At 36.7% G+C, this 17,412-nt stretch overlaps 1 protein-coding gene across 2 annotated transcripts in view; it reads right to left on the reverse strand.

The window, feature by feature from the left end:
• NSMAF (neutral sphingomyelinase activation associated factor) overlaps positions 1 to 17,412 on the reverse strand; it is a 38,120-nt gene that overhangs the window by 5,668 nt on the left and 15,040 nt on the right. The window contains exons 10-25 of one of the 2 annotated variants that reach the window (XM_081117317.1): positions 15,540 to 15,669; positions 13,862 to 13,933; positions 12,065 to 12,173; positions 9,901 to 10,077; positions 8,530 to 8,609; positions 7,900 to 7,960; positions 7,715 to 7,778; positions 6,687 to 6,738; positions 6,465 to 6,585; positions 5,940 to 6,071; positions 5,155 to 5,197; positions 4,692 to 4,855; positions 3,214 to 3,313; positions 2,105 to 2,163; positions 1,078 to 1,145; positions 238 to 305 (exon numbers count right to left, since the gene is read on the reverse strand). In XM_081117317.1, the coding sequence (XP_080973443.1) occupies positions 238 to 305; positions 1,078 to 1,145; positions 2,105 to 2,163; positions 3,214 to 3,313; positions 4,692 to 4,855; positions 5,155 to 5,197; positions 5,940 to 6,071; positions 6,465 to 6,585; positions 6,687 to 6,738; positions 7,715 to 7,778; positions 7,900 to 7,960; positions 8,530 to 8,609; positions 9,901 to 10,077; positions 12,065 to 12,173; positions 13,862 to 13,933; positions 15,540 to 15,669 (1,500 nt within the window). Of the gene's footprint in view, positions 1 to 237; positions 306 to 1,077; positions 1,146 to 2,104; positions 2,164 to 3,213; positions 3,314 to 4,691; positions 4,856 to 5,154; positions 5,198 to 5,939; positions 6,072 to 6,464; positions 6,586 to 6,686; positions 6,739 to 7,714; positions 7,779 to 7,869; positions 7,961 to 8,529; positions 8,610 to 9,900; positions 10,078 to 12,064; positions 12,174 to 13,861; positions 13,934 to 15,539; positions 15,670 to 17,412 lie in introns of both variants that reach the window. The other variant, XM_081117316.1, reaches the window with a different exon arrangement.

Raw genomic sequence — 17,412 nt, forward strand, 5'->3', positions numbered from 1 at the left:
AGAAATTTCCAGGTCTGGCTCATCTATGTTTTCACCTCAATTTAAAACAGTCCAATTAGAGAAATTATTAGATTCAAATAATCATATTCAAATCCAACAGTATTATCCTCATCTCATATTTGTTCCATTTTGAAAACAGCAGTTGCTGCCAATGGAAGACTCTGTCCCTTGCTGCTTCACGTCTACAAAGGCAGCTACATGCATGTGGAACTACAGAGAAGCACGCATGATACATACACATTATTATCCCACGAGGAACTTAGGACAGTGGCATCTCCTGGCAAAAGTAAACAAGATGATAATGCCTGAAATACAAATGATTCAACGTTAGTACCTTACAATAATTAGTAAGTCCCTAACATGGTAAAACTACCTCATAAGATCCCCCCAAAATTAATGCTCAAATTCTGTTTATGTTAGCCTGAAATAGCTTTTTTCAACTGGCTAATTCCACAAGCCTGTTTCCTCCCAATTGTAGGGAAGTCAAAGTGTGTCAAGTGTGCGAGGACCTAGCCTGACGATGGTCAGGGACTGCAAGGCCCTCACTCACATCCCTGAGCTGGAGGAACCCCTAGACACTGGAGGAAATCAGGGGGGAAGGTGGGCTGGGGACTATCCTCAAGAACGCAAACACCTTCTCAGGATTATAGATTTAGGTGGGTAAGGAAAATTTCCAAGATTCTTTAGGGAATTTCAAAATCCTACATTAACAGTAAAATGTGCTCTTTCAGAATCATTTGTTTTCAAGTATTAGGCATCCCACCAACTCACAAATGCATGCGTTATTGAAGTAGCACATACACATTAGTCTGACAGTTCCAAAAAAGGAAAGCTTTATTAAGAAGAATTCTGCTGGGTAGCAGTTCAAGTTTTTTAGGCTACAAATGAAATCACATTATTATGAGAAAGAGGCAACTTGAAAAAGTTTTAAATTTAGAAGTAATCTAAGGCGTGTCAATATCACAGGAATAAAGGCAAATTTCTGGGAGAAACAAAATGCCACTGTACATGTGTGTATAAAACAAAGCATGACATGAATTCTATCATAACACTGATTTAAAATTAAAATGAACTCACCATATTTGAAAATGATACACTTCTTTGTAGCATTTTGGATTCTTTAGAAAACATCTTCAAGGTGGAATCTAATCATGAGAAGGCAAACAGGTAAGAATAGTTTCCTGACTCTTAAAGATGACAAAGAACGCTGCCTTCTTGTTACTGAGGCTGCAGGCAGTACTCTCCTGTACATACTGGTGGTAAAGGGAGCTAGACAATCTCACTTCTCATCTAACACCAAGACTCTAGGTAGGATCTACAACCCCCGACAAGGAATTCTACTTCAAACCCAGGACAGAGAAAAAAATGACATGCTATAGATAATAAATAAACCATGATTACAGAATCTGAGAGTAACCGATTTACCCCTGGAAGTGTTTAGTTGAACAGCATGATTCCTTAACTTAATGGATAAAATATATACTTTCTTATGATAAAGACTAAAGAAAACAGTCAGCTACTAACTTTGCCAGAATCAGCTGTCTGAGAAGCCAAGCAGGCTTACTAACACACTGCCCTATCTCCACACCTTCCAGAGCGCCTGTCCCCATGCTTTAATCACATACTGTGCAGACCGCCAGGAAAAGGAAAGCTGTGTACACAGCAAGAGACGCTTTACGCTGAGTCCTTTTTAAAGATCAAGAGTAAAATTCTAATGTGTCATTAGAATATAATTATTATAAGCTGTATCAATGAGCCACTGCAGGGTTTTTCATAATTTTGATAACGTATAAATGTACACTGACAATGGAGGAATTAATTTCAAGCTAAATGCTACAATCAACACCCTGAATATATACTGAGGGACAAAAATGAAAACCTTACCAGCAAACATGCGTTCCCATGTCTCACACACACCATGCTCTGGGGTGCCCCAGGTCTGACATGGCAGCCCGGGCCCTCCTTATGTAATATACCACAAATCAATTGCTCTCAATTTATTTTATGTGGGGGCAGCACATGCAAGTACAGTCCTTGACCTGAGAGTCAAGAAACTTGGACTCTATGATTCTGGGAAAGCCATTTTTCAGGTGGGAAAATATACCTTGTGAGGTTGTAAAGACTGATGATCCGTTGCGAGAGACCGCTATGCCAGTAACCGCCCTGTTTAAAAACAAAGTTTTATGAATTACCATCAATCAAGCACTAGGATACTAGTCTTCAAGCCCGATTTAATTTTACCAAGTTTCTGTGATTTTTTTTTTCTTCACAGCTTGTCTGCTATATTTGTCCCATGATACCTACCATTACCAAACACCGCTTGGCAACTTCCAATTCTGTTCTGACAATACTTGTGACTAGAAAACATTCCCACTCTTGGCTTCTGTAGCTGCCACATTAAAAGTTTAACACATTTCTGACAACTAGAAACTACTGACACTTCTCCTTCAATTCCACTTTATTTGACAATCACCTGAATGACTGAAACTCCTCTCTACAGTAGCTTCACCTGCTTCCTTACTGAACGAATGTACCAGCATCTGTTTGGTTCTAGCATGTCCTGTTAACGGTTCATTTGGGTCTTCACTGCCTTGGATTACAAGGCCTCTTTCTATGGGCCATTTAGAGAGGTTGAGAGAAGAAAGGCCATTGTTACAATGAATAAGGGGGCACTATGTATTATTTTCAGGAGGCTGTGCTCTGATTTGAAACCACTGATCTAAAGTAGACTGGCACCTTTCACCCTTGATCCATGGTGTATGTGACACAAAATGTCAGACAGGATGTCTATGGTCCTGGAGTAGGGCAACGGGCCTGGCCTGGGCCTGTGTTTTCTCATCTGTATGTAAAAGGATAGATCGGGTGACTTCAGTGCTTCTCAAGTCTTTTGACCAAGTATAAAAATATCCTTGATAGTAGAAGACAGGGCTCCAGATCCAGCAGCAAGCCTAATGTCTTAGAAGTACAGGCATTATTTAAAAAATTCCAGATGGACCGACTATGGAAACCACAACATGGTAGGCTGACCCAACCCATTTTGTGCCACAAGTTCCCTTGCCACACAGTTCTCAGGTGGCCGATCACTATAAACATTTGGGGAGATAAAAATCAATCAAGATGACACTGAAAGAGAACTTCCCCCTTGACTTGGCTTAAAACAATTTCACCCCAGGCCAAGGCCTCAGCTTCAGCAAGCACAACAGACATTCTTACTCTTTGTGGATTTTATATTGCTCGTGCAACTGCAGTTTTGAGATGTTACTCCAGGCCAGTGTTTTGCTTTCTTCAGTCAGGTCCTCAAAAGACTCTTCACCTGGAGAGAGGATATTAAATTACTGCTGAGCGAGTCAACTACATTACTAACAAGTATCATAAATAACAAGTCACCAAGTCACGATACTTTCATTAAAATCAGACAACCAAGAAAACAAAATATCCCACCAAAATATCTTGCCTTTGAAATGTACTTGTTAGATAATTTCATTTAAGTCAAGGAACAAGAAGGTATATGATCTAAATAAAATAAAAAATATTTGGAGAAAGATTAAAAAGTATATTTAAGTACTAGAGTATTTTTATACTTTTACCAATGTTTGCCCCTAATTTAAGAACTTCAGGAAATAAAAGACTGAATAACCATTTCCTTGTCAGTACTCTTCGCAAACACCTGAGAATGCTGCAGTTTTGTTTTGATTTTGAGGGGCAGAAAGCAGAGATGAAAGCAATTACCCCAAGTGCTCCTGGACAAGACTAAGTAATCTCTTCCCTTCTGTTTTCAGAAGGCCTGGAACAATTACCCTTTAAAATAATCACAATACAGTGGTATGGGCCTGGTGAGTAAGCAGAGCACGGGTTTAAGAGGCATCACAAGATAATCCTATGGCCTTTACGACTTAACTCTGTGGGGTTATCTCTGGCCAGCCCTGGGTCACTAGAGAGCTATTCCCCCACACCTGAGAGCACGCTCAGCTGTGTGTGCCATGAAGTTTGAATGTGCCTGGAACAGACATCAGATCTGGAGATAAGAAGTCAAGTGGTTTTGCCCCCAAACTCCCGAGGGTGGAGCTGTCGTATGTGAAACATAAAACACGGATAACTGGATGAAGGGGTGGGTACATCCTACCCTTTCCAAATACTAGATGTGAGAATAGCGACAAGTTCATCTCAGCACCTAGCATATGCTTGACGCAGAAAAGATTCTTAGCAAATGTTGTCAAATGCTTGAATAAGAAAATACAAATAAAGAAAACAGAGCACCCTGAATTCAAGATCTGAAGCTGGGGATGGAAGAGAACTGGAGATGGAGGAAGAAATTTTGGGGAGGAGTAGGGCGGAGGGTGACTATTAAAGTGGCCATGGCGGGGCACATCAATAAAAGGGGAATAGCTCAGAATTGAACAGCAGCTTGGAAAAGCACAGAGCAGAAACAGAACCATAAAAATAACAATAAAAATACAGCCAGGTTTCAAACGACCAGAGAATAAAACTAACTTGATTGTCTTTAAAGTCAATAGTTAAAAACAAACAAAATAACAAAAACAGGTGTTTTTTTTTCCCTAGGAGAACCGAAATAAGATGGTAAAACAATGATCTCTAAGCAACACAACAGTTCATGTTCCCTTTCAGAATTGTCAGAAACATCTTAAAGAAAAGCAAAAGGTGCTCACGTTTATTCTCTTTGCAAAATTTACCTGGAGAATCTGCTATGGAAGTGTTATAACTGGAGGTCTGGGATAAACTTTTAAACTTTGGGGTGATCCTTCGAGGATGTGGTGTCACAAAGAGCTGTTTTGGTGTCTGCCCAAATTCCAAGATTTGGGTTAACATGGCTACTTTTTCATCAGGATCCTCGATGCTTTAGGACAGAACACAAATAATGCAGTGAACAACTAGGTTCCAGTTTCCTGAAAGCACACATTTCAAATAATACAGGTCGACAGGAAAGCTTCAAACACTAACAGTGTTTGTCAGGATTGTCTAAACCTTATCACAAACTTTTTGAAAGATTTCTGAGGCTCAGTAACTCACATAATGGTATAAGCAAGATATAATTCACTGTAAATTTTCCATACCTTAATATTATCAAATAAGAGTATTAATCATTTAAAGAGGCATTTTGTAACTCAAGTAGAAACTCCTTACAGACATAAGTACCTGTTCAAGTCTACACCTCCTTCATAGGTCAGGGGATGAAATACTGAAAAGAGAGAAGTAAAACACCATTGAAAGATGTACCTTCGAGTTATACACTCTGTTCAGAATTTTAAAATCCAACAACTTTAAACTTTTATTCAGAGTAACTGACTTTCACTTTGCAAAACAGACTAATAATATCTAACTTCAGTAAATATTAATTTGAATTATCTTTTGCTGAGCAGAAATCTAATTGACAGGTAAGAGGACCTGATATCTCAGCGTATTTCTCAGTCAGCGTTATTTTCCCCTGAGGGGAAAAGGCCCTCTGCTCAGGCTGTGAGAAATCAGGCCTGAACGTCCAGTTCCACCTCCTTGTCATCAACACTGAGAAACCTGGACACAGGTAAGAACTGAAACTGATGAGTTGTATTACCACTGGTTTCTTTTAGCTCAATTCAAAAGAAACTTTGGGGCCTTTCATAGCAACTGAGGTCTCTGTTCCATCATGTTCTGATTGACTTTTAATTGAAATTATTGAATAGGATAGAAAGTACACACTAAAATTAAGACTTTAGAAAAAGACCTCTTGGGATCATGCTGAAATAGATGTTCTTTAGGCCAAAGTTTCTCCTCCTATTACTTAGTATCTAATCCAGGGTCACGGAGCCAGTTGGCACTGTTTGCTGATATAAGATGCTTCTGCTGAAGAAATAAGTTTGATGGCTCTGCCCTCATTTTGTGTGTTTTTTTTATTGTTTCATTTTCATCAAATACTGTATGAACTTTCAATGACTGTTACATACCATTATGGGCCCCAACAGCCTCGCTTCCTTTTTGCTTGTAGCCAAATATTAGGTCAATCCACTCGTGAAGGTGCTCTGATACATAATTGCTTTCCAGTGCATCTTTGCTTTTCTGAAGAAAGTCCTCGGGACCTATTAGATTACACTCAAATCAATCTAATCATGACAGCGTCCATTTTATTTTCTCTAATTTCTTTCATCTATCCACATGTACATAAAGCTTCTAGGATAGGCAACAGGCACAAATTTCTTAATGACATTTTGCCCCCATCATATAACATAAATTTTGTGCAGGAGAAAGTGGCAAGAATCATTTTCACAACATTTAGGTCTCTCAAATATAAGTCAGTATTTTTACATCATAGACTCGGTAGTTTTGATTTGGAATACGACTGACATTGCCTTATTTAGGCAAAGAATTATGCTGTTATTTAAAAAAAATCTAGGCAACTAAATAATTAATACCACTGAAACTGCATTACCACGTAAAGAACTTATACAATGCAACACTTCCGAGGTACTCACTCTGTGCCCATGGCGGAAGTTCCACATCATCTACCATCTGCCCTCCTTGTCTCTTCCCCAAATCCAGCTTCAGACTATTGACTAAGAAGCTGACATCATCACCATAGAATTCTGGAATCAACTGAAGGTTCCGGAAGGAAAAAAAAAAAAGAGCAACAAACATTTTTTAAAGCAGTTAGAAACCACCAGCCTAGTGAATCATTACCTTTTTAAACTGCTTACCTCTTTAAAATCTGTAGCACCATCCAAACAATTTTTCCAAGTTTCTGAAATACTAAACATAAATAAAAAAACCAAATTAAACCGATTTTAACTCTGGGGTATAGAAACAGCAATCACAGCACTGTCTCTGCACCTAGGTGCTCTACATTTTACCTATATTAATTCATTTCTCTCATTAACTCAGAATTCTCAACATCCATGTGTATCCCCCTTTTACAGAAGAGAAAAATTCTCTAGGCTCACACGGTATTGAGTGTGGAGTCAGAACACAGACCCAGAAGGAATGTCTCTAAGTCCATGCCACGAGCCTCCACACACATATTTGACTCATCGAAGGACCAATGGAGGCAGGTACTTAAACACTAGAAAATTAGCACAACTATTTCAATAGCTCATCTCAAAAAGGAATTATAAATAAATATGTGTAGAGCTTGAACAATGATTGGAAAGACACAGACCAAAGATTAACAATGAATGCTCCCTCAGCATGGCCAGATGCCAAGTGAACTTTATTTTCTTCTTTGTATTTTTTTTTTGGTAAAGAAATATTACTTTTATAATTTAAAAAAGATATTTACACACTCTCAGGGAATTGTATTCAATTCATAGCGAAATTATTTAAAATAATGAAATGTTGGAAACATTCTAAATGTCCAAAAATAGAGAAATAATTAAAAATATATTCTGGCATACATCAGGATGTGATATAATGACTTAAAAAATGACACTGTTCTGAAAAAAAATCTAAAAATACGGGAAGAACTTCAAGATCTAATATGAGGGTACAAAAGGCAGGACAAAAATCTGTATTTAAAATATGTTCTCACATTTACACACACACACACACACACACACACACACACACACACACACACACGCAGAAAAAGCCTAAAAGGATAGATATAACAATTAGTGATTTTTTTGCATATCTTTACATTTTTGGTCCTATACAGTTTTTTGAAACAAACATATTGTACATATATAATGAGGAAGTTTTATAAATGGTAGGTGAGGCATTTATGTCAGACCTGTTGAACATTCTATCTGCATTATCAAATCTTCCATTCTGTAGGCACAGCATATACTCTGGGGCTAGAGGGAAAAATCAGAGTTAATGAGATACAGATTCATTGCAGAGTCCTTGTGAAATAACATTGACTTGGGTAATGATAAAAAACCTTACCAATCCTGACAAGATAAAACAGCACATAACCTGGGGAAGAGTAGTGACTGCCATACATGAACTTTGGCTCTGGCATCTCCTGGTAGCGTGTCTACAATATGCAGGAAAAAATACTACTAAACGTGGGCTATGAAAATAACAACTGACTCATGTGGTAAAAGCCTAAAAGAAATCATGGCATGACTATATTATACCCTTTAATTTCTTTCTTAAATAGGAAAAGGAAAGATAAGAAGAGGGGTGGAAAGTTTGAATAAATGCAGCATTCCTGTGAAAAGTATTTTGGTTTTCTTGGCACAGTGGTAACAGTGTTGGGGCTGGACTGAACAGAAGGGATTTCGTGAGTCTCTTGTGCAATTTACCAGAGAGCACCTTCATGAAAGTAAGTTACTAAACTGGTGATCAGGCCAGCCTCCTACTTCCTGAATTGTAGGCAAAAAATGCAAATGGTGAGCAGCTATACTTCCTGAATTGTAGGCAAAAAATGCAAATGGTGAGCAGCTAAATTCTTTGGCGAATGCAGAGGGGGAGGGAAGTAAGAAAAAAACATGATCACTCTGGACATATTTCCCCTAAGTCTTGATGAGTTTCAGTTACTATAAAAACATAGGCCATGGCTCAGAAGTTCCTTACAGACCAAGAATCCTTAAGTCCACTTACCAGTAGTCTCTCCAGCCGCTCCTTATTTAGGGCCCCTACTGGCTTACTAAGATCCCGGAAGGTTCCTGGATTTGACAAATCTATATAAATAAATACATTTAAAAAATTTAATTATAATAAATAAAGCAAGCAAGTTTATATTTAATAACATTACCTCCCTGGACTGATTCATGTGTATACATTTATTTATTTCCACAAAATAAATAGCTTTTTAAAAACTAAAACAGATCTATTAGAATTATACTATTTCTGATAGCTGTAAAGGTGAGAACTTCTTTTTTTTAAAAAAAATATATCTTTATTGATTTCAGAGAGAGGAAAGGAGATAGAGAGAGACAAAAATATCAATGATGAGAGAGTCATTGACTGAGCCTGCAACCCGGGCATGTGCCCTGACCGGGAATCGTACCCTGCTCACCTGGATCCCAGGTCGATGCTCAACTGCTGAGCCACACCCGGCAAGGTGAGAACTTTTGAGTTTTAATTTACCAACAGCCATTCAAGAGTAATTTCTAATTTGGAAACACCACGATTATTTATTTTTTTAAAAAAGGCCTCCTAACAAAAAATTATATTCCAAGTAAAATAACAAAAAAATAAGCGAATTTTAGAAGCCATTCTTCTTCTACTAAGATTTACTTTTAAAATTTGAATTACAGCAAATATATTATTCTGTAATAATAGCATAGTTTGAGAACTGGAGGCCTGAATATAATCAGAGAAATAAATTATTATATTCCTAGAAAATCTGTTATCTTTTTCAAGAACAAGAGTTCAATAAGTGAACTGTCAAAAGGAATTGTTCACAATAATAATTTTAAAATATTACCAAAAAAAATTACAATACAGTCACTATTTTTGTTAAAATAATTTGAAAGAAGTACATATACCACAAAATTAAAATCGCTACCTCTCAGTAATGTAATTAATGATGATTTTTATTTCCTTTTAAAAATATTTCAGTACATTCTAAATGTTCTATAATGAATAGTTATTAGTTCAATAATCACATTTTTAATGTAAATTTAAAATAGGATAATCTGAGAAAATTTTCAAAGTGAAAAGCAACAGTATTTCAAAACTTGGTACTTATAGGTAATAATGATAATGTGGCTTAAAATTATACCCATATTTTTGGGTATGTCCTGTAAGAAGTATGTGAGTACTTTTTTGGGGATTAAAAAAATTAAGAGACAGTGGAAAAAACATATAAATCACATATAATTTATATAACACCCAGTATCTTGAAATGAAAATTGGCAATCTGTAGCAATAAAGTCAAAATAGATTCTAATCTGTTCAAAGATCACATTATAATTTTACAACGGAATATTTTTTTCTCCTTTAAAAATGTAGCTTTGTGGCATTTACCTAATTCTGAACTGCAATAATCGCTGATTATCCACGGAAACACGGGGTACTGGGACAGGTCATTGCAGCTGCGGTCTGCCAGGTTGTTGAGGTGCAGCAGGTACTGGTAGTTGGAAAGGTGCCCACGCTGCCACTGCAGGGTGTAGCTCTCGGGTGTGCGCTCCGCCACGTGGTGCTCTGAGGACAGGGCCCGCAAGGTCACCAATGAACGTGGCAAATGGTGACTAGGTTTTACTTAGCATGTAAACACTGGATGCTTTAAATGTAGTCCCTTCAATGCATTTTTGAAAAATACATTTTAAGAAACACAAAGGCAGGGTACAGTTTGTTTTCACTGAATAGCTGTTCTATTAAGTATAAATATCTCAAAGATCTAGGAGGGAAAATTATTAAATATATGATACAAAACATATCACATATATAAAATATGTAATATAAAAGTATAGAGCAAATATATAAACATTACGTAACAATATATAATATTTACTATGTTATAATATATAGGTGATAGTACGTAGCTAACAAAGAATCCTTCCAAACGTGCTTGAGTTGAATGCCTTTAAGCCATGTCCATTTGTAAAAGTATACTTTCTCCATTTTTATGAATGTAAAATAAAATAATCTTTTGGTCTTCTTTCAGATCAGGAAGAGGTGCACTACTGCTAATTTCTCAGTGACGACAGTATTATTCATGCGTGTGAGGGACAAGAAAATTGTTCATGGAGAAAAACGGTGTTTGAGAGGAAGACGTGACTTTGCAAACTGGAACCAGAAAGATCAGCCCCAGAAATACTGCAGGAAACTGGAACCACAGGTTACATGGCACCAATGAGAACTTTCCTTTCAGAGTATAAAACGAGCCAACTGTTCTATTTTGTTCAAAAAATTCTGCTTTCAAACTTTTTAATGGCTGTATCAGGCAACTTATCTAACTCATTTACTGATTCAACATTTATTCTTATTTAATTTTACCAAGTTTCTTCTCTAATCAGATACTGGGAAAGGGCTTTAAAAATTAAAAAAACCTTATTCTCCTCATTTTCAGTTCTCAGAACACTTTAGAGAAAAGTCTGAACAATGCTAGAAATAAACTCGGAGAAAATGAACAGCTTTGCAGGAGACAGACTAGGTCCTGGCAAGTTTTTTGACTTGAGATTTTAGGACTCACCATGAAAGTTGAGTTTTTTGTTATAACCTTATTAGAGTTAGAAAAAGAAAATGAAAAAAATTAAATCAGGAGGCAGGAGGTAACAGTAAACTTGTACCAAAGCTATACTTACTTATGCATTGTTAATCTGAATAGCTTAATGTGAGAAGAAAAAAGCATAAACTCTAAACCTCCTATAAAATAAGATATATTCCTTATTGAAAATAAACTATTCCTCCTTGAGGGAAAATGTCATTCCTAAGGGAGTACATCACTATAGATCTCCTAAATGGCTTCGCTGTACACAAGAAGAGCAAACAAAATTAAGATGGTATTAATAAAATCCTAACATCCATTTTACAAAGATCATTCTATTCTAGTCATCTAGCAACTTTGTAAAGAATAATTACATTTTACCATACAAATTAATATATTTATGTGTGAAAAGAAAAATACAGGTGTTCTCTCTAACAAAGGTGGGAAAATTCACACTTTCCATGAAAGACTGAAGAAATATTAATTAAAGCAAATTCAGTCCCCCAGTACTATATTGAGCCTAGAGGTTCACAGTTCCTTTTGTATTGTTTTCTAGCTTCGTGATTAAGACTACAGTTAATGATCACAAACAAGACTGGATAACTCACTGTCTCACACCGAGAAACTGAATCTTGGTTTTAAGAAACTAATATAAGACATGACTGGACATAAAAATAATTAAGTGGAGTCTTTACAATCCATTCAACTGCTATGTTGTTAAAATACAAAAAAAATTTAACTATATTTATCAAGTTTTTAAAACACACAACTGGAGTAAACTATTACCAAAATTCATTTACGTTTCCCTTCGTTTTTAAAACCCCATCTTGCCAACTATAGTTACTAACAAGAAGAAATAAGTAGAATCACAGAGAGGCAATTCTAGACACAGCATTTTTCTTTTCTCTTATTCATATCCCAGTTACTTAGGAGTTGAACTACTGTCGCAGGAATAGATACAATGAAGGGTGAGCACCAAACCTAGATACGTGGCAATATAAAAATAGAGGTCATCTCTATCTTGCGGGTCATAGAACTTTAGGTAGATGTCGGAACACAGGTCATCTTCTGTGCAAAACACCTCCAAGCCCTATATGTTCAGAAACAAAAGGATAAATCAGATCACATTTTACTGATCTTGCAGCTGCAATGTAGCTACACGGCTACAGAAGCCTTCCAACTGAGAGCCTACATTTTTTACCTGTAGGTCTTGTATTCACATTCTCCAGCTTTAAGTCTGATTCGGCAACATACATACATACATACATGTAAATTTCCTGAGAATGAGAGCTGCATGAAATCCCTCTGGGTGTTGAATATTTTTATTGGTAATAGCTTTTGTGAATTTAGTATTTTGAAATTCAAAATTGGCTGATCCATGTCTTCACACATCTTCAAATACAAATGTTTAACTTTCTTTTATAATTAAATGATTATGTCAATCTAACAAATTGATAACTGAATAAGAATTGTAGTTATTTATTTTTTTAAAAAAATACGTTTTTATTGGTTTTAGAGAGAAAGAGGAAGGGAGAGGGAGAGAGAACCATCAATCAGCTGCCTCCTATACGCCCCCTACTGGGGCTTTAGCTGGCAACCCAGGCATGTGCCCTGACCAGATGCCCAACCAATTGAGCCACACCGGCCAGGGCTACTTGCAGTTATTCTTAAGAAAACTATGAGCTTTGTGAATGTTGTTTTGGTAAGGCCGAGACAGGACAGAAATAGACAAAGAAATGGCGAAAGCGGATTTGTCCTTGGTTCAAATAGAGGCTTTCACCATTCACTAGTTAAGGAACAGAGGAAATTAACTCTTAGAATCTCTATTTCTTTATAAAACAGGATATCATCTACCTCATAGGGACTGGAATGATAACAGAATATTGTACATAAATTACCCAGTGCACAGAAGACACTTAATGTCAGTTTCTTCTGTTTTTCTGACAGTATTTCTATACCCAAAAGACATTTTTAATAGTATGTTTCCATAACCCTCTATTAGCACTAGAAGTGAAGAGCAGTCTCTTAAACAGGTAAGAAAACAGGTAAATTTCACAAATATGAAACAAAAATGAGGTGCTTAACATTCCACAGTGCTTTTGGAATGCTACCAGGTTACTGGTTGATCTTCAAAGGAGAACATATGAATTTATTTTGATGTCAAATTGAAACACCTTGGAATCACACCTTATGTGGGGATTGGTTTCTAAGGTCAGCATGTAAGACTAACAAAGGTACAGACATATGCTCATTTAGGGGAATGGTGGGAAGAACTGCCCATTTGATGTAACTGGTTATTTTATTCATTCCCCTCACTTGCCAAGCTGAAGGCTGAATTACTTTGAGCTAACTGAAGATACTATAGTTCCACTGAAGAGTTAATTTTGTACTAGCTTCCAAATTTTACTCTGAGAAATAGCTGCTGTGAACAGATGGTGGCAAGTCACACTGGATTGTTCTGCATACATTATCCCTGCATGAACCCAGGAACTCTGAGAACACAGGATTTAAAAACTTGAGGCAGTGTACCCTACCTCTCTCACTCTTGGAGGCAAAAACATTTTCATGCCAGCCCTCTTATGTAGAAAAAGGAGCTACCTTCTTTATAAATTTCTAGTTCATCAAAAAGAAAGAGCAGCAGGACTCAAGAGTCCACTTGCTTATAATACAACATACACTTTTCAGACATGCCATAGGTGTTTATAAGTTAATAAACCACTGGTTAAACTGAGAACAGGACAATCGTTCACCTAGAACTGACATTCCACTTGCACTCACCAAAGGCATGAGGCCATGTCTCCTTTTGTAAATGCGGCGGACATCCTGGAGTGTTATCTGGACCACAGGTTTCTGTAAAAGTGGAAAGACAATGTCAAACGTCAACACTGACACAATTAGAAGTTGATCTTTAGTATCAGGAAGCAGAATAAGATGATCAAATCTTGCCTTCCTGACATGATACAAAGTGAACTGGAAAGGGAGATCCTGAACAAGGCATATCTGGTTTTATATTCTAGTCTGCCCTGTTTTGTTTTATGACCTTGGACAAGTCTCCTGACTTCCATTTCGTACCAAAAAATGCGGTAATGCATTCATCTTTCAGGTTACTGAGAGGTTGTTGAGCGATACAGAACACTAGAGGATTGGTAGAGGGCCTCTCGGGGATTTTGCTATTCTTTGGTAGAGCAATGGTTTGCTTAGTGCTGATTCATCCTTTTTTAGAATCTTGTCTTTTGTCTCCTTAAAAACTATAGTGTATTAAGGCTCACAAACAACTGTAGTATAAAGCAGGACCTCTAAACTTTTTCTTTCTTTTATGAGGAGGGCAATTTTCTTGCTTCTCTAAAAACCTTAAAACGCTAGTAAGAGGAATGAGGCAATTAAGATTGGCTAAAAGGTGACAAGTTCATTTCCCTCCTTCTGAGTGGGAGGGATCAATGCTCACACTATGGATCCTGAAGCTATGGCACATGCTCAGATATTCTGCCAAAAGTTTTTTACCCTGACCTACAGTAACAGCAGTAGTTAAGCCAATTTATTACACCATCAGCAGTGTGTACTGCTTCTGTTGGAGGGTTTGGAGAGCATGGCCCACCACCTGGTGGACAGAATTATTATAGCATCATCTTTTACTTTATTAAAGTATTAGACATATAATAACTGACAAGCCCAGAGCATTTCCAGGGTACAGCCTTCAACAGGAAGGCTGTCTTTAAGCTGCCCTGCCAAATGGTCCAAAGGCACCATCAGAGTGTATTAGGATTTTTGTTCTTTTAATGAGCCAATCCCAAAAGAGGCTGGATCTAGATAAAGCAGCACATCTTTATAAGATTTGGTGTGGGCATCCGAGTTTGTCTTTATTTCCTGGCCTACTAAGCCTAAAGTTACTATGAAAGAGAACTGGCTCCACCGTCACATAGGAGCACTGCAGCTGCCCATCTGCAGCAACTCTGCTGCACCTCTTCTCGCTGGGAGAGGACCCTTCAAACTGCTTCTCTGGGAAAGACTCAAAGCTACTGACTTTGTTGGTAATAAAGGAAAAACAAGAAGTACCAACATAGGCATACATATAATCAGATACACAGAAAACATTCACTTTTTCTTCATCTTAACGTATTTCATTTGTTTCTTTCAGAAGTGCCTCTGAGTAGAAAGGTATAAAACTCTCATGACCCTTCACTAAAATTGAGATGGGCAGGGTTTCTTTTCACAACACCGAGAGCAAGTGACCCCAAAATGAAAGCAGATTAGAAGAGCTCACATTCAGATTCCTTAGGATTACACAGGGAGCCTGTTAAAACACAGACAGATGATGAAGGGGGCTGGGGAGGTAGTTTTGATCCTCGCCAAAATGTGAGAACACTGTGACGGTGAAGTCAACTTCACAAGAAAGAGACAGTGAGGTGAATCCCAGGGCTAAAGGAGCTCTCCATCTGACGTTGCAGTCTTCACTTACTGGGTACCCATTGAGAGGCTGGAAATATAGGTTGGTGTCAGTGATGCACACGTGTCCAGGATTTGTCACCAGAGGGGTCACCATTTCTGCTTTGCATTCCATGTGCAGCTTTTCAGAAACACTTTGGAATCTGATAATTTCAGCAAAAGCAAAAGAAAATTTAAAAAATTAGAAATTGATCTACTTTCTAGGTTTAACTTTATCTAAGAGAGCTACAGCATGACTTTGCATAAAATTTGTCTAAACACTGAATACAAAATAAATGGTAATATAAATTGTTCACTTAAATAAAACTGACATTCTTTTAAATGGTATAATGAAAATTCAAGTTTTAAAAAACAGATGAGGAAGGGAAGAGAGACAAGTAAATGAAGTCAAATAACCTTTTAGCTCAACTCTTATTCCTTCCAAAATAAACTGATGTAGAAACTATTCTTAAATTAACAAAATATTCTATTTTTCTGTCATTAAGGCCTACTTTTATAGTCATATAGGCCATTTTTGCTCAGGTAACATTTATTTCACACTACACTTCATAAGGCTATGAATACACAATTACAATAACTTGAATGTCAGTGCCAAAGTACAGCTGGCTCATGAACAACCAGTTTGAACTATGAGGGTCCACTTACATGAGGATTTTTTTCAATAAATACCATAAGTGTATTTTCTCTTCCTTATGATCTTCTTAATAACATTTTCTTTTCTCTAGCATTCTTTAATGTAAGAATGCAGTATATAATACATATAATATACAAAATATGTGTCAATCAATTTTATGTTAACAGGCTTAAAACTTTCACAGTGAATAATTTTTAAAAGTCATGTTATGCTAACGTCCAGGGTTGAAGTCTAAATCACCACTTAGAGAAAGTATGTATTCTAAGTAGGTCAAAAGAAGCCCGTTCTTATTATTCCTTTTCCTTTCTAAGATGGAAGCTATTCTTCAGGGCAATCCACTTACCTAGTATATCCTACAAGTATAAAAATGGAAAGAAAATGAGTGCCATACAGGTGAGACAGGAAAGGAAGCAAACATGGACACAGAAAACACATCACTGGACAGATGGCTTTACTGGCAAGTTTTGAAGGTCACAGATCTCACAAAGACAGCAATAAAACGGAGTATTACAAACTAATTGCATTTACAAACAGGAGCTTCTAGCAAAAGCCTAGCACATAATAATCTATAAATGAATCTATTCAACCAATACTTTCTCCTTTGTCCTAAGCTGGAATGATTACAAATGCAAAAATCTAAAAGAAAAATGAATAGAGACTGAAATAATTCATACGTGAGATTCTGTACATATTAAAGAACCTACATGTACAGTTAATTAAACTGATCATAAAGTTTAGCAGGGTTACTGAAAACAAAATGAATACAAGAAAATTCTGCATTCTACATATCGACAATAAACAGAAAATGAAGATTTTTTAGATAGCATTTACACCACCATAAAAAATATAAATTACTTGAAATAAATCTAGCACAAGACAGGAAAGACCTTCATGACAAAAACCATACGAAAGACATTACAGAAGACCTAAGTAAATAGAGAGGTTCATTATAATCACAGTCAAAGTCCTAGCAGGCCTTCTTTTATGGAACTTGACAAGCTGATTCTAAATTTATATAGAAGTGATAAGGGCAAGAACAGTGAAGACATACTTAAAATGGAAATAGAGTGTGGGGCCCTGCACTACCAGATATCAAGTTATAGTAATTATAAAGCTTTAGTCATGAATACTGTAGTACTATAGATGGAGATGCAGACAAATAGCCCAAATCTACCTAATATAAGGAAATGTAGGAAAAAATAAAGGACAGGTTAATATATTAAAGTATAATTGTTTTCAGAAAATACACTGT

The sequence above is a fragment of the Miniopterus schreibersii genome, assembly GCF_964146895.1.
Source record: "Miniopterus schreibersii genome assembly, chromosome: 17".
Lineage (NCBI taxonomy): Eukaryota > Metazoa > Chordata > Mammalia > Chiroptera > Miniopteridae > Miniopterus > Miniopterus schreibersii.